Here is a 23,725-nt window from a genome sequence, read left to right on the forward strand (position 1 = left end):
GTTGATTCCTTACAGGGGCGGAGCAAGAAAAAAAAGTTCGGGGGGGCTAAATTATAACTTAGAGGGGCCAAGAAATATTATAAATATTTACAATTATAAATATATAAGGGAAGGGCATTTCCTTACAGGGGCCGGGGCCCCTGCCAGTCCCCCCTCCCTCCGCCACTGATTCCTTAGTCGAGTTTTATAACTATGATAATAATTATTTTTATTGTAATGTTTACTGAGGTCAATGATCATCCCAACCTATGACTTGGATACTGCTCCATTTGTCTTCTAATTAAGTTTTAAAACTATAATAATAATTATTTTTATTTTTACATTAATCCAATTCAACTAAATGAACCTTTGTGCATAAAATTAAACAAGCTTGTCTTACCCGCTTTAATGAAGAAAAACAATTCTTTACTAGAACAATCTTAAACATGACAAAAAATAATTTCTTTGCTATCTAAAGATGCACCAAACAACTTCACAAAAAAAAAAACAAAAATCATATTCAGCCCATCATTGTCCAGCATATCAAAACATTATCCTGTATAACCTTTTTATCAATGAATTTTTTTTTATTACTATGATTACAAATTATCTTTTAACATAATTTTAATGAGTGGAGAAGTTATTATTTGAAGCTAGTTAAGCAAAATTAATATTCATTATAGACTAGACTAAAGTAAAGAATAATAATTTTTTATTTAGTGTTTCAAATATTGCAAATTTAATGATAATGTGTATTAATAATAAAACAAAATTTTCTATATTTTATCTCTTATAATCCAAATAAATTATAAAAATATTTATTTTTATCTTATATACAACTATCAATTATATTTCATCCGGTTCTTTTTTTTATTATTATTCATGTGGGGTATCCGGGCCAGCTTGTGTGTATCTCGACTAATCCCCTCAGGTCTTGAAGCTATCGACTAGGTAAGCCTCTAGTGACCATCATTACTAGCAATTACAGGGCTTGAACTTTAAACTATAAAGAAAACAAACCTCTTGTTTTCAAACACTTATTACCGAATCACTTATGAAATTATTTATTTCATCTAGTTTTTTAATTTTTCTATCACCATTACAATAATCAAAATGATACTACTTAAATTACTTGAATGTCAGGCCCATTCATTGCTTCGTTTGGGCTCAAAATTCACATTGTATTGGATTAGCCCATTTACATTACAATAAAATAAAATGCTGGATTTTTTTTTTATATAGATAAAATGTTACTACTACATGGCACTTTCATACTATCAATCAATAAAATGAATGTATTGGTGAGATATATAAATTATCTACATATCAATATATTTAAATCTTAACCAATACTACTTTATAAACTAATAAAAAATACACTAAATCCACATTTATACGCATAAATTTTTTTTGTTTAACACTTTGTTGCATATGTTATTTTAAGTAATTTTTTATTAATCCAACTGGGAACTCATATCATAAGTTTTAGTTTAAGATACCTATTGAATATTTTTTGGTAAAATATAAAAATTAAATAAAATCATCTTTTATACTAGACCAACTCATGTCAAGATTCTTCAAGTTATTCAAAGCATAATTTTGAAACCCAGCTTGGCCTAGCGAGTCAACTCAAGACCCGACCGATCTAGGATTGGAACCGAGCCGGGTTAAAGAAAAAATAGAAGAAAGAAAAACTCAGTGGGCTTGGTTAAAAACTCGATTGTAACTCCTTGACTTTTGTTTTTTTATACTAAATGACGTCGTTTTAATTGATCCGGGCAACTCGATCAAAATTCGGAACCCAGGCTTTAAATCGGACTGGTTCTGAAAATTATGGTTCAAAGGCTTAAGAAAGTAGTGGAATTCAATTATGTATTATTTAAACTCTTACTACTTTTTCAGTCAAACTTTTCTTTTAATAAAATAATAAAATCAAGTGATATAATAAGATTCTTTTCTTTTTTAAAAAGATTGAGCATAATTAAAAATTTAAATTCAACATGCATTAAAAAATATATATTATATATTTTTAAAATATTTTATTTTAGTTTTAGGATGGAAAAACTTCAAACTCAATTTCAATCAACAAAAAAAATTAAAAAGTTGTAAAAAAAAATATAAACATTTATACAAAACTTGAACTAGGCATTTTTCATATATATATATATATATATATATATATATAGTGTTAAAATGGTAATGATATATCTCACATGTATGAAAAATGATATAGAAAGAAAATATAAGAAATACACACACACACACACACACAACTAAAAGGTGTGGGGAAATTACTGTTTCCCCACACCCAAATACACTGTGGATTACAATAGTAATTCATAGTGTATTTCTTTTTTTTAAATTTTTTTTCCAACTTTCTCTTTTTTTTATGTTTATTTTTTCTTTTTTCCTTCTAAAGTTACTTTCCTTTTTTCCCCAACTTTCCTCTTTTTGTTCTTTTATTTATTTTTAAATTATTTTTGTTGATTTTACTTTTTAAATACTGAGCTAATTAAAAATTTCGCTTTGTAATTTTTTTCTTTAAAATATTGTGGATTGCTACGGTGTTTTTCCACATAGTTTTTCTATTTTATTATTATTTTTTATTTTTTAAAATTATATTTGTCGATTTTATTTTTTTTATATTGAGCTGATTGAAAATTTAGTTTTATAATTTTTTTTCTTTAAAACATTGTTGATTGCTACAGTGTTCTTTCCTACATGATTTTTTTTTTCCTGTTTTGTTATGTTTTTCCCTAAAATTATCTTTTTTAATTTTTTTTTTAAATATTAAGTTGGTTAAGAATTGCAATTACAAGTAATTATAAGTTTTTCCTCACAAAACACTATGGATTGATACAACTTTTCCTCACATGATTTTTTTCCAGTTTCTTTTGTGTTTTTTTTTTGTAATATTTTTTTTAAAATTATCTTCGTTGATTTTATTTTTTTAATAATAAGTTGGTTAGAATTTAATTTTGTAAGAAAGCTTAATAATGTGGGGAAAGCACTATAGCTTTCCTCACAAAATATTATTGAAAATTACAATTACAAGTCATTACAAATAAGGCTAAATCATATGGGGAAGCACTATAGCTTTCATCACAAAGCATTTTGAATTGCTACAGTGTTTTCAACATGATTTTTTTCCTAAATTTGTCTTAATTGATTTGATTTTTTTAATATTGAACTGATTAAGAATTTAACTTTGTATTTTTTTTCTTTAAAATACTGTGAATTGTTGCAATGTTTTCCCATATGATTTTTTTTATGATTTTTTTCAAAATTTTCTTTGTTGATTGTTTTTTGAATATTGAATTGATTAAGAATTATAATTACATTAAAACTAAATCATATGGGAAAAACATTGTAGTTTTTCTCCCAAAACATTATGGATTGCTATAATATTTCTCTAAATGGTTTTTTTTATCTTATTTTATTAGGGAAAGCACTGTAGTTTTCCTTACAAAATACTGTCAATTGCTACAATGTTTTTCCTCATGGGTTTTTTTCCTTCTAAAATTATCTTTGTTGGTTTTTTTTTTCAATATTAAGTTGGTAAAGAATTTAACTTTGTAATTTTTTTTTGCTTTTTATTAACAGAAAAGCTAAATCATGTAGTGAAAGCACTGTATCTTTCTTCTCAAAACACCGTGGATTGCTACAAATCATTTTGTTTAATCTCTAAGTTTTTTTTTTATCACCAACACAACTTTTTTTTTTCCTTCATGAAATATTGGCTCCATCATACCTTTTGTTTCCATTACTTGTTTAGTGCTGTTTCACAATTATAACACCATCAAGTATATTTGTTTTATAAGCCCATGGCAGCGCGTGAGCATACCATCTACACACTTATATTTTTACGGTGCACTTCCACAAAGAATTTTTATATTTTTTACTTTGGCCGTTCAAGGGTTTTTTTGTGAGAAGATTTATTGCTAATGAGCTCTAATTTGTTAAACAAGTGAACGATCAAGAGGAACAAAATGAAAATGACAAGGAAAATAGGTGTTCATTTCAAAGTTGCAAAAACTTTTCAGTTTGGTCCTTATATTTTTTAATTTCATTTTTAATTCCTTTGCTTTTTGAAATTTCAATTTCATTTCAAAATTTTATTTTTCTTATTTTCAGTTTCTAGTTTGAGTGAGGAGAGAGAAAATCATTGAATTTTAGTAATAGAGAGAGAATGTCTTAGTTAACACAGATTTAGACCGCAAAAATTGATCAATCTTAGTGTTAATAAGTTCCATTTAATAAGAAAAGTCTTACTTAGGTGTTCTCCCATTGCCTAAAATGGTATATATGAGCTCAAGAAGGTTTTTTTTTTTTTTTTTTTTTTTTTTTTTTTTTTGTTTCAAGTTAATTTTGAGTTTATAAATTGATTTTTGAGTTATTTAAGGCCATATACAAATTTATCAAGGTATATAACATATTTTATATTTTTTTATCAAAATAAATAGGGGCAAATGACAGGTTATCTACTCCTAAAAAAAAAACTAGTCAGCTAAGGTAAAAAAGTTCATGATACTAGTCTTTTTAAGCCAAACATATGAGCCTCTTCTTTGTGCTTTGTTTTGTCTTTTTTTCAATTCCAATCACTTCCTTCAATGTTGGGCTTTAAATTTTTTTTGTTTTTTTTTTCAAAATATTTTAATGATTTTTTAATGTGATATCATCTTATTTTTACTTGATTTACCAATAAGATTTTAACATTTGTTTTCTAATATTAGGAGACAATATACCGTGTTGCCCCGCTTTAAGTTTTTCTTTAATTTTATTCAATTGCTTTTTTTTTTGTGTTTTTTATTATAGTTTTATTAAATAAAACATTAGTTACAACAAACAAAGTTATTAATTACACTTCTATGATTCATATTTTGAGATCACATATTTAAGTTAGCATTTATGTCTCAACTTTTCAATATGTTATTTGGTTAAATATTGTTTATTTTTTATATGATTTTCACATAAAATGATAATATTTTTTTTCTAATTTGTTCAACTTTACATAATCGTTTTTTCTTTAATTTTATTCAATCACTTTTATGTATATGTCTATTTATATTATCATTTGATTAAATAAAAAAATTGATTCTAATAAATTTTTTTTTCAAATACAACCAGAAACATGAGTTCTATTACAAGATTAAAGATCTTAAACTACATTTATTTTTTGATTTTTTTGATTCTGTTTTTTGTTACCATCAACAATTTTTTTGTTGTATTTATTGGTACAAATAATTCTCAATTAATTTAATTAAATACATGCATCAGCTTTGCAATTTAATATTAGAATTTAAAAAAAAAACATGTTGAAAAAAGTTGCGTATTTATTTTTATTTTGTTGGAAGAAAATTATCTAATAAGCCGCGAATTACGAGTCATATAGGTAGACAATAATATATTCGGAGGAAATAGAACTGATAGAACAATTCAGAGACACTCTCCCAACTTATCACACATCTATCATGGCTGGTTCAATAAAGAACTTGTCTCTCATCGTTAGTGAATATAAACAAAATCCAGACAGCTATTGCTTCGTCAGAAGAATAAAGATCACAGCTGATTATATGCAGTCATAAAACTTACATGCCTCTTGCTCAGAGAGATGGGAATGTCATATAGAAGAGTCGGGAGAAGAGAGCAAGCAACAAGATATGCAGTAATCTACAAAAAGGCGAAGCACTGTACCTCAAACCTGGGAATCAAACTTGAAAGACGCAGACCTTCATCGACATGATAGAAAATACCGTAAAGGATCAATCTTCGAAGAGCATCGTGTCCAATGGGGGTGGACAGAGGAAAAACAGGGGGCTTGCAGTTTTTTGTTGAGATTTATTGACAATTTATAAAATTATAAAGCAAAATGGAATTGAGATTTAGCGTTAGTGCACAAGGGCACTGCCAATTGCTCGTCCTACAGGGGATAAATGAAACTAAGTTCAGCTAGAAAACAATGGTAAGCTTTGGAGACGAAGGTCCCTAGGAACAAATGTTTTCAAATCCCATGTACTCCTTCCTCTCAATCCTTCTGACCATGCGAGCTATGCCAACACCACCTGTTCGGAAATAAGTATTCCTTCAGCAATGAAGAATCTTCACGTACGAGACTCTTGTGTGAATCTTAATTTGGAAGAATTTGTAACCTATATATGAATTTGCATCTGTTCAAAACGACACATACCTAGTAATATTGCGCTCACAAAGATGGTGAAGGCCAGAGTGAAAATGATCAGCGATGCTCTTCCCAAGATGCTGATCAGCTTTCTTATCACGTGTTGCCCGACCAAGGCAGCAACAGTGGCGACAGCGAAGAAGTAAAGAGCTGTTTGCCATCAGACAATGATTTAGTCAAGTGTTGTTTTTTCTATAAAAAAGATGGATAATCACTCGGTGCTCATTTTAAACTTTATGATAGCTTTTTGATTTGCAGAGAACTTGGCTAGCGAAGCGAGTTACCATAAGGAACTGGGAAACGCTTGAGAAGGTAATATTCCACGACAGACATGGACGCGGAAAACATCATGGCAAAGGTGGCTGTGGCACTCGACACCTATGTAGATGAATTTTCAATATTTCTGTTTGGGAATAAACTCGTATTTTACTTCTAAAAATTGATACGAAGGTAGGAAATTTCACCTGAGGGGGGATTCCCATCTCCAGGAAAAGAGGGCCCAAAATGAATCCTCCGCCAAGTCCAAGCATCCCACCAACTATACCAGCCAACAGGCCTATGATACAATAAAGAACAAGCTGGCGTATCTTCCAGTTTGTGACTGCATCTCCCTTGGATGCAATCTTTCTTCTCCCCTTGTACAGGTTAAATGCCTCATATGAACTTACACCAAAAGCTACTGGGATCTTAAAGCCAAGAACAAAACATTACACTGTTTTCATGAATATCAGGATTAATTTCAGTTGTTTACTTTCTAATTATCGTGGTGAAGGTACCTGCAATATGTTCAATAACCAATATGCCACCGAACAGGTTGTCGAGTAATTCTGTGTCAACCAGACAGGTGCGTTCTCTTCAGTCCAGCTCGTGAACACACAAGAGCAAAGAGAAACAGTCTATTAAATGAAAGGAAAAGCCCGAGGACTAGATCATACCTTGCCAATCTGCAATGCAAGGATGATCAACCAGACAGCAACAAGGAGTGCAAGTTCCCACCAGTAAACATTTTTAATAATGGAGACCTGAGAATGTTACACAAGTCAGACTTGAAAAACCATACGAGTATAACAAAGAAATACAGACAAGTACTCTCACCTGCTCCTTTTTACATTCCTTGGTTTCTGTTTGAGCACCAACTGTGGGGCCACCAGGAGGAGGTTCACCCTCAACCCCTTCATTTCTGTCATCTGATTGAAGAGAAATTAGTCAAGCAAGGGAAAAAAAACGTTTTGAGCATCCAAAAGTTGAATTTCATACACCAACCATTAGATTCCAAGCTTCTAGTAGCCTCCTGAAAATATAAATAGCAAGTGAGACTAGCAACCTACGAGATTTAGAATGTATGTAAATTAGCATAGACAGGGAGAGAATTTAGACTACCTTTTTAGTTTTGGTTTCTTTTTTCCATGTTTCAACGCCTTTGAAGAATGCCTTAGTCGACGTCACTGCAGCTCACCAAGTATAATCAAGAAAGTTGTCCAAGATTATGGCAGAGAAAATTGCAACTTTTATTTATAAATACCTATGAAGAGAACAATCAGCAGAATTGTGATCATCCAGTTAGCAAAAATCACATTGAGAGCGACTCCAATACTAATTCCAAGCACCAACATTGGTTGAAACAAAAGCGCCAGGTCATAGTCAATGACGGGCAGTTCAAGGGTTGGATGTCTCATCTTCAAGTTGTAGTAAACGGTCGCAGCTGCTCCTCCTGTGATCATACCTGACAGCGTAAAATCCAAAACAGTTTGAGAAACGGTAATGTAAAACTGAGAGTTAATTCTTATTTTGAAACTTGAGAAAAACATTGAGTGGTTTGCTTTTGACCTCAATATGTAGTCCTAATAGCTCAGTAAATCTAGAAAATCCTGAAAGTTGTCAAGTGTCTTAGAACCTGGAAAGATAAATTTCAACTTACATTTTGACATCGCTGTGGCTGATTTGGTATCAAACCCAATGATCAGGGAAAGCATTGGAACAAAAATACCACCACCACCAACACCTCCCACACTCCCACATGCTGCTCCAAAGAATCCAATTATGCTACCCAGCACAATTTTCCAGCCAAATCTCATTTCCTGTGACTCCAAATCCCACGAATTATATAAAAAAAGAAAAAAAGTTCATGCAGAAAGATAAAAAACAAATGAAAGAATCCATCAGAAATCACTTCCCCAGTCCCAGTTGACTGAGAGTTTATCTGCAAACCTCAAGAAACTATATTAAGGTGGTCCGAACCTCCAAACAGAACATGCTAATAGACCCAAATAAAAACTGCATAAAACCCCATAATGTTACACGCAAATCACAAGCTAATGAAAAACTGGATTTACCGGCCAAACATGCGTATAACCTGCTCGGCCTTTTTCTCGTACAAGACTCAACATTAATCTCATTGCACGATGAGACTCGGTTCCACCAGTCCTTGAACCTTCTTGTGTCAAACTTGGTTCCGCCAAAACCAAAATTAAAACCGCAACAAGAGAACCACTCAGGATAGCTCCCAGAAGTTTCAAAACCCAGTGTTTTGCCTGAATCCTAGCCATCGGGTTCCTTATTTCCTGTTTTTCTATTTCTATCAGAAAATGTCTACCTTCTTTGAATATTAATTCTCAATCCAAAAAATTCAGTCCAAGTTTCTGTAACGATTCCTATTTACATGTTTTTTAGGCATGCCAAGAGCTACCCTCACTAACTTGCTTAGCTAAAATAGAATCAGTAACCTAAGACTGGTCTAACTCAAAACGACTCGGGAACACCTGCCTTCTGGTGAACACTATCCTATGCTGCACAATTTTTCGAGATTTGAATTCAACCTGTATTCTCCCTTTCCCTGGTGTCTTTCTTCTTCAACTTCTCTCCCTTCTTCCTAGCCGGTTCTCGTACAGTAAAATAGCAAGGAATAAAGGTGAGATAGAAAGAAAGAGACAAACCCGAGGAAAGGGTCTCCTTGAAGTTTCTGCCTCTCGTGAAAGAGTTTCCATTAAGCTTTAGAATATCCTTTTCCATGCACTATTTTCTTTTTCATGGCTAGCGATATTTTTCATTGAAAGATCATCAAGAAAAGTACAATAATAATATCTTCCCATGAACAGTTTCAATTGTTGGGGGATGATGTTAGTCAAGCAATCACATATGGGCAACAATTGCAAAGAGGCCTCGGCCTACAAACCAGAGAGGCATTCACACACAAATTGTATTAAAGTGTATTCTACAATCACGGGAAGTCACATGGCACATTTCGGAAACGGAGATGCCTCCTGCTGTTAACATGCTCTCTTAATTCTGCCTTGGAACATCTCACAAGTCACGGTCAACACATAGGGCATGCAGCTCATATTGTGCTATCATTGTAATGTGTTCATGAAGAATTGCTCCAGATACAAACATAACATATAGGAATCTACTATCATCATCTCCCTATGTACTAGCTCTACAAGAAGTCTTCTAAAAGTTGACTATATATAATTCAATATTAATATCGACTATAAAGACTGGTTTTATCGACATTAATGTCATATACAAGATAATATAGGATCACCTCCTATAAACATATGATATTCCCATCAATATTAATACCGTATAATAAGAAACTTACATTAACATTAATATTGATATAAGAAACTCTTTCCCTAGTTGGATGTAAAAAAAAAAAAGAGAAAAACTTTTGACTCCTCAAAGAAAAATAAAAGAGTTCAAGGTATAAAAATTATAAATACTTTTTGAATGACACAAGTAGCGAGTTCACAATCTTAACTCTTTCACAACATATTCTCAACATTGATCATATACAAACTAAAAATAAACATTATTGTTTTTAAAATTTAATGCTCATTTACTACAACTCTTTATTATAAAGTCACTAAATTAATTATCAGAGGGTCTTTAAATCCCACCAAAAGGGATTGTTTTGCAGGAAAACAAGCCTCTTTCACCAACCCTTTGGGCCCTTAGTTCTAGCGAATAGAAATTTGACATGAATGTGTAATCATTCATTATTTAAATGCTAAAAAATCCAAGTTTCCTAGCATATTGGATTCTAGAGCATCATTAATTGGCACCGTTTGTGGAAACCTCTTGAAAAAGCCATCAACTGTTTCTTCTAGAGCGAGATTTAGATGTTTCTAATTGCTATAAATGGTATGGTCAATAATTAAGAAACTCATGGTTTAGGTCATATTACGGATCTCCTTGCAAAAGCTTATACATTTTCCTTACTAGCTCTCTCGAGTTTTCAATAAATTATTAATCAGGTGCAAGCCCTTACTCAAGTCGTCTTGGAATCTCGAAGGCATCACCAAACTTCACCATCCTAGCAGGTCTTGACCGAGGTAATACCTCTCCAAGAGGCAACACCTTCTGTCCCAACCCCACAACAACAAGTCTCCTTATCAAAAGATAATTATCTCACCCAAAAGAGGCAAGACGAAACAATATGAAGAGCATTTCACCCAAAAAATCTATCAACCCTCTTAGGGGTCACTCTCATCAACATGATACCTTCCTAAGAAGTTTTCACTCTAAACGTGATCCCTTTGGCCGCTACGAAAAAGAACTCAGTTATCAATCTTGCCTTTCCACCCTAGAGTCTTCTAGGTCCCCCAAGCTAACTAGGTAGAAGTCAGGAAGAAATATGATTGAGAGATATTTCCATGATAAGTCCTTCATCCTTAAATGGATAAAAAAAGCCCCCCTTATCCAAAAAAGTCTTGTGCACTCATGTCCCCAAAGATTGTATCTCCACAAAGATGACCCTAGACAACCATGATAGATTGATAGATCCTTAATATCACATCCAAAACATTCATAACAACCTCGAGCTTGTCATCCAAGACAACGATGCCATATGCAAGATACTACCAATGACTTTCAAGGGGTTGACTAGATCCTGATATAAAAATTAGACCCAGGCTCTATCATGGGTTTTAGAGTTCTTTATGCGAAACTCATGTTAGGGTTAAACGCTAGTATACTCGCCAATAGAAGCTCCACAAAGCTCTTTGTTGTAATCCAAGCAGGGGGAATCCATTTGAGCATATATGAAGAGGTTTTAACCAAGAGATGCTCAAGGTAAAATAATTGATTAAGCCAGTAGCCTTAGAGGCTTTGACAAGTGGAGTTAGAGAATGCTTCTTCTAGATAGAGACTTATACGTCTTGCCCGATAGAAGCCTGACAAAGGTAAAATGGGTAATGGAAAACCACATTCGGGTATATGAAGCCAGTATTCTACGGTATGGACCTCCCCATTTCTACTAGGAGGCTTAGGAGGAAAAGCCCTCTAAACAGAGTCATTCCCCTCCTAATAGGGAGAATAACTCTAAAAAGAATAGTAAGAGACCTATGAGGGAATATGTTCATTACCCTTGAAGAAGGCATTCTCTTCCCCTGAATGCTACTTTCATTAAAGTGTTCACAACCACCAAGGGGAAGGATTGCATTTAATATCCACCCTTATGATGTCACCTTTACATACCCTTACCTTTAGGAAATCTTGTATTTTCTATAAAGATAAAAGGGCACAACACTAAAGATTACTTTATGTAATAATCTCAAATTACCAAGACAAAAACACATATTTATGCTTATTCACACTGAAATTGTTATATATATATATAATTTATCAAAATTTTGGCAATCTCCCCTATGCTAAGAGGTCCCAAGTTATCAATTGTGTCTTGTTACACTTCTATACACAATTTCCATTCCTGATCCAATCATCCTAGATCTCAAAACACAACAAAGTACTCATCATTTCACCTAGATACTCATGAACATGCTCATAAATAGTTATACAATTTAAAAAGGGATAAAATTATAACATGTGTATACAAGTTATAAGAACATCATAATAGTAAAATTTGTTTATATTTATGCATAAAAATTAGAGTTCTAACATCATTATTACAGAATTTAATAGATTATAATCAATCCTAAAATAATACATATTTCTTCTATTATATAATAAAAACGCAAAATAAGCAAAGGACCACTCTTGATGAGAATGAGAAGGCCCTGAAAACAACAATATAATTATTATGAAATGAAGCAACTATAACAATATTTAATATTTTGAAATAATAACTATGCATCCCTTGTTTTTTTTTGGTACCAAATACTACATTTTTTTTTTTCTTATAATGGCAATTTCTTTTCTTTTTCTCCATTACATCTCACCCTAATAACTTGTATAATCCAATATCTCTCAAAATTAGAATATGAATCATGACTTCATTGTAACTCATTAATGAGTAAGGTCTTCTTTCATTTCCAGGATAATTTATTAAGAATATAAAAATACTAAATCACTAATATTATTGGTTATCCTTTCTCTTTCTTTCAAATCTAATCCAATTCCTGGAAATCCACAATATCAAGGTATTCCCTTGATGATATTAGCCTCCTCAATTCTTAAAACTAGTTAATTCAAGTTTCTTTTGTTTTCCCAATCCTTAGAGTTTTGTCGATGCTGGAAATCTTACCAACATCATTAGTCTCCGTCACCCGAAGTCAACCAATCAAAGTCAATAAATAATGTCGATATCAATAAAACTCATTGATATCATTAGTTATCCTAGTCCCGAATAACTAATCAATCCCATTACAGGTACCTTAATTCGTCATCTAAAAATGTTGATGTTAAGAAACCTTTTGACATCATTAGCGTGTAATTAGGAATAACTAATCAAGTTCCATGTAAATGCTGATGTCAATATAACCCATTGATATCATTAGCTATCTAAACCCAAAATAGCTAATTAAGTTCTTTTAGATACTTTAATCCGCCTTCCTTAACGCTAATATAAAAAATTCCTTGACATTATTAGCTCTAATTAAGAGTAGCTAATCAAGTTTTTCATTCATTTATTTCCTTTCCTTCTACTATTCATTTGTTTACTTACTTTCCACAATAATACCAAAAACAAGAGTATAAGTTTCAACAATATTAATAATAAAATAACTTAACAATTTATAGGTGATAGGTATTTACCTGCTATGTTTGAAGTCCCTCTTCTAACTCGAGTTAGTGGCCCAATCACCAAAGTTTTCCTTGCGAATCAATTCACCCATTGATCAACACTACCTTTAATAAACTCAAAATACATTTTTGTGGTTATATCTTACTTTCCCATTCTCAATGTTTCATTTCAATCCCCAACAAAATTAACTATATTAGCCATATAACTTCATCGTTAGATTTCTTATTAAACTTTTCTCATGAAGGTCATGAAATCATGAATAATCATTCTATTAAGCTTTCATCTTTTTATCCCTATTTATTTATATTCCAATTACATCATACATCATATCTTGATATAATTTCTATACCAATTTAAAACATGACTAACTCAACCCTCTCTTCATCATTGTTGGCCAGCCCTATAAGAAGAAAAAAACACATGAACTTGCTAACTTCCATAGTTTTTCTTAATTAAGAACTATTTTCCTTATTCTTATATCTAACATTTTCATGATAATTTCCTAGAACATTCAAATAAATCCCATTTTCCTTCTTTTATGGTACTTGACCAAACCTAAAGGAGGCCATGGAAATCCCTTTCAATTTCTTTTCTTTCATTTACACCGTTAAATCATCAAAATTTTTCATTAACAAATTTCTGAAAGCACACCTTCATACAAAGCATGCCATACATATAATAAAACCAATTCTTACCTTTTAGCCAACAATTTCTCCAATTGAACTAAATTCTCAATTCATTAAAAATTCATCACCACTATATAAAATAACAACAATCATCCAAAATCATTATTCACATCATTAATAACATAATTATAACACAATTTATGAGAGTTATCATAAATACATCACTATTCATCCTCTTTACGTATGGTTGGCCACCTAGGGCTTCTTTAGCCCCCACTAATTTCCTCATCATTTCATTATAAATTCATTCATTATATAATCTATAATGATCCTAGAAACCTAATTTCAAAAAAAATATCTACCTTTTCCCCAAATTCACATTAAGAACCTCAAATCAATTTGCTAGAGTTTTAATGAAGATTAAGTAACTTTCATTCAAATTGACATAAACAAGTTCTAAATATCTTACTGAGTTGTAATTTGAGTTTCGTACACTAACTAGCTTAAGTTTTCCCCTAGTCTCCTTTATCCTCCTCTCATTTCGTCACTTTCCCTTCTAAATCTCTCCCTCTCTCTTCAAATCTTCTTTATTGTTAGTGTTTTTGTGTTTAACTCTTCTTCAAAACCCACTTTATCACTTAATTTTGCTCTTCTTTAAGCATTTAACATAAGAAAATTGAAATAACTCAAACTTTCTTCCTCTTCTATCTCATAGTTGTCTTGTTAGCCTTAAAGGATTGAAAAGAGAGTGAAAGTTTTGGTTAATTGCAATTTTACAAATCCTCTAAATTGTCATTTTGGTTATTTTCTTAAACTTGCTCAAACATTTAGTACTCTTCTTTGTACTAACTTGGTCTAAATTCCTTTTTTCATTTCAAAACAATCCCTTCAATTATTATTTATTTTTATCAAAATAAAATCCTCTTAATGTCTTATTTATCCATTCATCATCGTCGTTGTCGTCATCATCATCATTATTATTATATAAAAATTCCTCGAGGCCTACACTTCACTTTGAGAAAGGATATTGAAAGGTTGATGGCTAGAGGGGTACTTAAAATAGTTTATTCAGGGGAATGCCCACATGAACCAAGATAAGGAAGAGCCTAATCAACCCAACCAAACTCTCCCAAAGATCAACGTGATCTTAGGATGGATCTCAGCAGGTGGAGACATCACCAATAACAAAAGGAAATATAGGAAATATGTATTCATAACAACTTGACAACAAAGTCCATAAAATGAGCCCTTTATTTCTACCATAGAAGATGAAGAGGGGGTGACTTATCCCTATAAAGATGCCTTGGTTATCTCCATAGTCCTCGTTAACCACAAGGTCCATATGATATTAATGGACAGTGACAACTCTGTCAATATCCTCTTAAGGGATGTGAAGCCCAGATGGGGATAAATCCTTTAAGGATGACCTTAGTAAAGACTCCATTAATTAGGATTGAAAGGTTAGGGGTACTGATAAAGGGGTGCCTTAAAGCTTTCGATTGTGATTAGTATATACCCTAGGTGCATCACTCTCCTACAACTTTTTATGATGATAGATATGGCCTTAGCCTATAACATCATAATATGAAAACCTCTCCTTCATAAGCTTAACACCATCATTAACACATGATAGTTGGTCTTGAAATCCTCTCACCCAAAAAAAAAAAAGGTGGCCAATTTGAGGGGAAACCAAAGGACTTCCAGACATTATACATCATCATGCTTAAATGGCCATAAAACTCTATTTATAACTAACAAATGTCTTTAAAGGAGAGGGTAGAGGTCAGAACATAGGCTACAAAAAAGTTAAATGAGGTGCCATTAGGATAAAAAGGGGAAATCATCGATGTGGATCATCCTGGAGTCACACTAATAACAATTACCAACCGATCTTCTTTTTTCCCAAAAAAATAGATTTTGCTTTTAGCATGATAGATATAGTGAGGATAAATCCAAACATAGCCACTTATAGATCTCATGTCAATCCAAACTATCCATTTGTCCTGTAGAATAATAGAAATTCCAGGGGAGAAAGACAATAGACAATAACCATATAAATGGATAAATTAAGGGTTAGCGGGTTCATACTTAAGGTTATGCATCCAAATTATCTAGCTAATGTGGTTATGGTAAAAAAAGTATAGAAACGTTGAGAATGTGTGTGGACTTCACCAACTTAAACAAAACATGCCTGAAGGATAGTTTCCCCTCCCAAATATTAACAGATTAATGGACTCCACGATTGGATTCGAGTTCTTAAGCTTTTTAAATGCCAGTTATAGGTACCATTAAATCCCAATACACCCGGAAGATGAGGAAAAAAATTTCTTCATCATAGAGAAACCTTTTGTTATCGTGCTATGCCATTTTGGCTTGAAAAATACAGGTGTTATGTACTAGCGAATGATTAAAAAAGGTTTTAAGCATCACATTGGAAATAATATAGAAGCTTATATGGATGACAAATTGGTGAAGAACATGACTTTTGAATAAAACCGAAAGGACCTAAAATAGGTTTTTTTTTGTGTTGAGCAATTGTTAGATGAATTTGAATCTACCAAATATGTATCATCAAAATGGAGAAATTTCTTGGATTCCTGCTAAATAGTAAAGGAATAAAGCCCAACATTGAGAAGATTTAGGTGATTTTTTATATGACTTTGCTCTAGAGGATTAAAGATGTTTAGCATCTCATGGAAAGTTTGGCTGCCCTAAATATATTCATATCTAGATTGGGGGAACATAACCTACTTTTCTTCAAAACCTTAAAGAACATCACTTATTTTGAATGGATGTCGGGATGCTTTTGAAGAGATTAAAACACATCTCTCATCACCTAAAACTTTATCATAACCTAGAAAGTATGAAAGCCTATTCCTCTACCTTGAGGTCTCCGACCAGAAGATCAGTTCAATGTTGGTCAGAGATGAAGAAGGCGTGCATTATCTTATTTACTACTCTAATCAAACCCTTCTTGAAGCTAAGACCATATATTTAAAAAATAAAAAAGGTGTTTTAGCTTTGATAGGTGCCTCTAAAAAGTTAAAACCTTACTTCCAAGCTCACCAAATCATAATATTGATGGATCAACCTCTACAACAAATACTCCACAAGCTAGACATGTTTAAACAACTAGCGAGAAAGCAATTGAATTAGAAGAGTATGAACTCCTTTACCAGCCTAGACTTGCCATTAAAAGACAAGACCTAGACAATCCTACGCTAGTATTTGAGTCAATGGTCCCTTATAAATTCATGCCATCAACCTCATATTAGGAATAATATGTCAATGAGTCTTTTAATTATGAAGAATATGGCATTAAAAGTGTACTTGTGAGCCCTCATGAGTAAGTTTTTTAGTACAACATTCGTTTTAAGTTCTCAGCTACCAATATTGTGTTAGAATATGAAGATCTCCCAGCAAGCTTAGGTATGGCAGAAACCTTTTTCCTTCATATCTACAGTGATTCATAGTTGATATTAGAATAATATCAATGGGTTTTAAAGCCAGATACCTTACCTTGATAAAATATCTTAAGAAAATCCAAACACACCTCTCGAGAAAAGATAGGGGCAAATAATTTTTGCTTAACCAAATTCCTAGAGAAAAGAACATGAGGGAAAATCTATTGTTCAAGTTGGTAAACTCTAACTTAGATAACCTTCTTCTGGAGGTATGGATTGAAATCCTGGAGAAATTAAGCATAGAAAAAAGGTCAATAATTGTCTTTGTTGACATAAAGGATGATTGGAGAACTATTATAAAAAAAATTATATGCACACATGATAATTGTCCTCGGATAGAAACAAAGCCATTTATCTAACTTGATGGATAATCGGGTACTATGTAATTAATGAGATCTTATATAGACAATTCTAAGTTTTTTTTGTCAAAATGTTTATACCTAGTTAAAAATGCTTATGTTCTGTAAGAAATTCATAGGGGAATGTGCGGTCAACACATCGACTTTAAGGCTTTTGCAACCTAAGTCACCAAAGTACGGTTTTTTTTTTCAACAATCCTTAGTAATGCTACTACATTGGCAAAACAATGTGATCAATATAAAAAATTTGCATTGATCTCTAGACAACCCTCTGTCGAGCTGACCACCATATCTTCTCCATTGCTATTCGCCTAATGAGGGATGAAATATTAGGCCTTTTTCCCAAAAGCCACGAGAAATAGATTGTTCATCCTAGTGGCTATTGACTACTTCACCAAATAAATCAAAGTAGGGGATCTAATAGATATCACCACCAATAAGGTCATTTTTTTATATAGAAGAACATCATTTGCAGATTTAGAATTACAAGTGTTTTGATCATAGATAATAGGAGACAATTTGATAACCATAAGATAAAGAAACAATGTTTAAGACTTCTTATTGACCATTGATTCTTCTTTATGAAAGAATATGATTTGCAGATTTAGAACTTACCAATTAGATTATGCTAAATGACCTAAAAAAAGATAACAGAGGCTAAGTCAGAATTTACAAAGCTATTAAATGAAATTTCATTCGCCTACAGAATCATCCAGAAGACATCTATTAGGGAAACTCCTTTTCTCCTCGCCTATGAAACTAAGGCTATGATTCCAACTAAAATTAGATGCCCAATTTATCGAGTAGTTTACTACACATCAAAATGCAACCATTTATGCCTAAAAAACAACATGGATCTCTTGGAAGAAACCAGTCTGGTTGCAGCAATCAGAAATAGGGCTTGCTAACACAGAATTTCCTGTTATCATAATGTTAGGGTTAAGAACTTGGAGCTAAGAAATCAAAAAGCAACCAGCAATAAAGAAAGTAGAGGCAAACTAGCCTCAAAATGGGATGGTCCTTTCGAAATCACAAGGATAGTAAAGGACAATACCTATCATCTCTAAAACACAAAGGGAAAAATTCTTCCTTACGTGTGACACTCATATGATTTGAAATTATATCATAATTAATAAAGTATAAATTATTCATTGATCTAATATGATTTTTGTCTCCTTTAAAGAATGCCTAAAGGCCACACTAATTCAGAAGAAGGAATTAAAGTATCCACCAACCTTACAACCTTTCAAGGACAAGATGGACTCGGCCTTTCTAATATGATTTTACAATTTACCTTGGAAGTAATCAACTGTCTCCCTAATACAATTACACAACTTACCTTGGAAGGGATATATATATGGTCTTTTTAGTGCAATCGCATAACCTTTAATGATGGGAAGGAAAACATCATCAACAAAGGGGATTAATACCATTTTTTAGGGTAATTATCCTATAAACTTTCAAGGACGAGATGAATTCAGCCTCCTTAATGCAATTACATAATTTTACTTAAAAGAGATCAATTATCTCCTTAGTATGAATGTACAACTTGCCTTAAAAAAAGGTTGTTATATCTTTCTAGGGTGATTATATAACTTGTCAAGGATGGGATAGACTCGGTCTCCATCAACAAATCTACGAGACAACTTTCATCTCTATAAAATATTCGCACATAATCCTAGGGGCATCTCAAAGGTTTATTAGGCACACAAAGACATACATACAACCAAGGTCTCAAGGGACAAATCCTACTAATGTTTGACAAATATTTTGTCAAGTATGGGCATTGAACCTAAAAACATGTAGCTAAGATAAGGCATTGGATCCAGGTAAAAACCTAACACTTTTCTAAGGACTCTAGACCCATACAACCTAAATTAATAGAGAATTTTTAAAATAAAAAATGTTACAATGATCAACCCCAAATGACAGAGGCAAAAACAATGATGATGAAAATATAAAGGCTTAGATATCCAAACTAGGCTCCTTAGCCAAATACTCCCCTCGATGGGTAGTAACAGCCCTAACAGGGAATACATCCTTACAATCAGACACATAAACATGATGGAATGAGTGTTGGAATCCACATACATCTTCATAGAACGTTAAAGAAGTATAAATTGGACAAAGTCAAAAAGTTCTTGTTCCCAACCACCTTAGACAAGACTATTTTCCATAGTTTTGAAACCTGGCCCGACAGGTTGACCCGAGTCTATGGCCAGGCTGGGTCTAAGTAAAAAACAAACTGGGAATTGGTTCGGTGAGACCCGCCCGGACCCGACCAGCCTGGGCAAACCCGACTAAGACCCGGGTTTATTATATATATATTCATGACTGAAATGATGTTGTTTTGGCCTTTTATAATTACAAGGCCAAAACGAGAAGAGCATAGGAACAAATGCAGTATAGAAGACCTAATTAATTTCAAACCTAATTCAAGAAATCTTCAAACCCATTTCAGTTGTGAAGAAGAGAAGAGGAGCAGAAGAATCTTGAATCCTTGATCGTTGTTTCAAATCTGAGAATAAGGTTAGATGAGTTGTTGTTACTTGTTTCTTTCTTCTTTCCCTCTCTCTTTTCTATAACAGTGGCATATCCTCTGTTTCAAATTGAAACATCTTTAATCACCATTTGTTTTGAACTTGCAGGCTTGCAGCTCTTTACTATAATAGTGGCATCGATTCTTTCCTCTGTTAACCCATTTTTTTTTAACATGCAGGCTTGTAGCTCCACAGGTATGTATCTCACTTTCTTTGTTCTTTTATTCTTCTGCGACTTCAAATGGTCAAAGACCTAAACTTTGCTGTGAATATTGCTCAGACATGGAAAAAAATGTGATGAGAAAGCTCTTAACTTGCTATTCTATTTTACTGTGAATTTTGTTTCACTGTTAGTACGTTCTGCTTTTGCTTTTGCTTCTGTAAATTAGTTGTTTTTACTTCTGCTGGAGTGATTGAATTTTATGTCCATGTTCGTTTGTTCTGCTTTTGCTTCTACAAATTAGTTAATTTTGTTAGTGTTCTGCTTAAGCTAGTTATGCTTAGTTTTTATGAATTGATTTGTTTGTCATCTAGTGTTTAATATCATTCAATCTTCAGGGATCAAGATCATTTACTGGCATTTTAGTTTATTTTAGTTGACTATTAATTTAACCTTCATGAATCAGGATCATATTAGTTGACTAATAATTTAACCTTCAGGCTTAATTTAACCTTCAGGCTCATCAAGATCATATTAGGCCATCCAGTGTTTGATTTTTTTCCACAAATACTTTCCCTTTGTCTAGTATCCTTGCAAGGTTCCATTATGAAACAAAAGTTTCTCAAGATAAGAAAAGAATCTAAAAAAAAAAAAAACAATACTGAAGTCATTTATTCATTATATAATAATAGTATATGATTTGGCTTGAAATTATATTCCCTTTTATAAATTATGTCAGGTCCTTAAAATGTCTTCACATGATGGTAGTACTCCAAGTAGTGATCCTTCAACGACCAAATCATCTCAACCTTTAATTTCCATGTCAAGTGGTAGTAGAGGAAGAACAGATTTGGCATGGGGTCATTATAGAGAAGCTCTTGAACTTAGTGTTGGATGTAAAAAAAAACTAAATTAGTATGTTTATGTTGTGCTAAAGTATTTGCGGGTGGTGGCATTAATCGATTTAAGCAACATTTAGCTGGAGCTAAAGGAGAAGTTGAACAATGTCGCAAATGTCCTCCTGATGTTCGACATCAAATGCTTTTGAATCTTAAAGGAAATGCTGGGGAAAAAAGAGTTAGAGAAATGCAAGTAGATTTCAATCCATTTAATGCACAACAAAGGGAGCATAAAGAGATGATGATTAGGCAATTATAAGATGGTGATGATGAGGATGCCAATTCTAAAAAACATATGTTACCGCTAAAGGTTGCAAAAAAGAAAAAGATTCAAAGCACCAACACTATAAAATAATCGACTACAAGTTATGGAAAACAAAAAATATTTCATGCTGAGAACAACTCATGGTGCTTAAAAGTCTCTTCAGAATTGTTGGCAAAGGAAAGAAGCAGTTGAACGGTGTGATCTTGCTTTAACGAAGTGGACGATTGATGCATGTGTGCCATTTAATGTTGTTAACTCTGTGTATTATCAACATGCCATAGATGTTGTAATAGCCATGGGTCTTGGTTATAAAGGGCCAAACTTGCATGTTAATCGTGGTTATTACTTGGCAAAAACGGTTGATGAAATGAAGATTTATGTTAAGAGTTGTCGAGAGATTTAGAAAAAGACTGGTTGCACATGAATGACTGATGGATGGACAGATGAGAAAAGGAGGACTTTAATTAACTTCTTAATATATTGTCCTAAAGGAACAACTTTTTTGAAAACCGTGGATGTATCAAATGTCTCAAAGACTGCTATATTATTGTATCTGTTATTTAGAGAGGTTGTTTTGTATGTTGGGGTAGAAAACATTATGCATATGGTGACTGATAATGCTGCAAATTATGTTGCTGCCGGCAGGTTATTGATGGAAGAATTTCCTTCAATATTTTGGTCTTCTTGTGTTGCTCATTGCATTAACCTCATACTCTAGGACATTGGTAAATTGTAATCAGTTTGTTGTGTTATTGAGCATGCTTCTAGTATCATAAAATACATTTATAATCATTGTTATCCATGTATTTAATGAGGAAGTTCACTGGAGGAAAAGAAATACTTCATCTAGCTCTTACTCGTTTTGCTACAAATTTCATTACATTGCAAAGTATTTTAGCTCATAAAGATGAGTTAAGAGCTACTGCGACATCTAAGGAATGGGTCTCATCTGCTTATGCTAAAGATAGTAAAGGAAAAAAGTTTGTTGAGAGTGTGCTAGACTCTCTATTTTAGGAAGAATGTGCAATAATTATACGAATGAGTGAACCTTTAGTTAGAGTTCTACGAATGATTGATTGTGATGATAGATCTTCGATGGGATATTTGTATGATGCTATTCATCATACAAAAGAAGAAATGATGAGGAGATTTTAAAAGAGAAAGGCCAGAGTGAAACCTTTCATAGACATTATCAATAATCGGTGGGATGGATAACTATATAGAAATCTTTATACAACGGCATTTTGGTTGAATCCTCAATTTCAAAATGATGCAAATATAATGGATAAACATATGAGCACCATTTCTGGACTTCTAGATGTTCTTGAGAATTATGCACACGGAAATCTACCATTACAAAGTAAGATTACAAGTGAGATGAAGTTGTTTAGGAATGCTAAACATGACTTTGATCGAGCGTCCATAATAAATAATTGCACCCTTATGCCTCTAGGTATATAATTTTTATATTTAAAAATATTATTTGATAGTCTTACATTCTTACTTATTATTTTTTATATATATAGATGAATGATGGATGGCATATGGAACCAGTGCTCCAAATTTACAACAGTTGGCTATATGAGTGTTAAGTCAAAATTGTAGTTCTTCGGGATATAAGAGAAATTTGAGTATGTTTGAACATATTTACTCTAAGAAGAGAAATAGATTGGAGCATTAAATGCTTCATGACCTTGTTTACGTCCACTGCAATCTAAGATTGAAACAAAAGTATTTTTCTTTTCTCTAATTCCTTAAATATTATTTTATCTTATTTAGTGGCATTATTAATACTTATTTTGTGTTAACCTTCACTTTTAATATATAGGAATTATTGGAAAGGATGGAATTATGATCCAATTAATGTTGAGACAATTTGTGACATTGAAAATTAGGTAGTGGAAGATGACCCGTCAATTTTGACAACTGAAGAAGCAGAGAGTTTTCCCTAAGCTCTATCAACTATGACTATACAAGATACTTTAGATGATGGTAATTAATAATTGATTATTCATTGATAAATATTATTTAAAATAAAGTATTGGTTAACGTATAATATTTATTTGTTAATTGTATTTGAAATGTAGATATCATAAATGTTAATGAGATTGAAGATGATTGTGACGATGAAGTTTCAAAGGAGTATGCTGATGATTTATTAGGTGTTGACGAGATTGGCTCAATTCCATCGACATTTGATCCAAATTTTGCTCCTATGAACACAGAAAAACTTAATGTGTTTATTCAACAAAAGTGAATATGTTATTGATTTAGAA

At 32.4% G+C, this 23,725-nt stretch overlaps 1 protein-coding gene across 4 annotated transcripts; it reads right to left on the reverse strand.

Annotated features, from left to right (window-relative positions):
- Positions 1-5,519: 5,519 nt before the first annotated feature.
- Positions 5,520-9,387, reverse strand: LOC118046225 (sulfite exporter TauE/SafE family protein 3). 4 transcript variants are annotated; one of them, XM_035055040.2, is made up of 13 exons: positions 9,091-9,387; positions 8,491-8,718; positions 8,076-8,235; positions 7,680-7,880; positions 7,538-7,602; positions 7,421-7,448; positions 7,253-7,344; positions 7,093-7,179; positions 6,934-6,984; positions 6,622-6,792; positions 6,442-6,535; positions 6,167-6,307; positions 5,520-6,041 (listed from the first exon to the last, which is right to left on the reverse strand). In XM_035055040.2, exons 1-13 carry the CDS (start codon positions 9,139-9,141, stop codon positions 5,965-5,967), a joined length of 1,446 nt encoding a protein of 481 aa, XP_034910931.1. In that variant the 5' UTR covers positions 9,142-9,387; the 3' UTR covers positions 5,520-5,964. The 4 variants fall into 4 exon arrangements, with proteins under 4 accessions (XP_034910931.1, XP_034910929.1, XP_034910932.1 ...); XM_035055038.2 differs by having other exon boundaries at positions 6,622-6,843; positions 9,091-9,382; XM_035055041.2 differs by lacking the exon at positions 8,491-8,718 and having other exon boundaries at positions 6,622-6,843; positions 9,091-9,380.
- Between the last annotated feature and the right edge of the window lie 14,338 nt (positions 9,388-23,725).

This window comes from Populus alba, chromosome 1 (genome assembly GCF_005239225.2).
Source record: "Populus alba chromosome 1, ASM523922v2, whole genome shotgun sequence".
In the NCBI taxonomy this organism is placed as follows: domain Eukaryota; kingdom Viridiplantae; phylum Streptophyta; class Magnoliopsida; order Malpighiales; family Salicaceae; genus Populus; species Populus alba.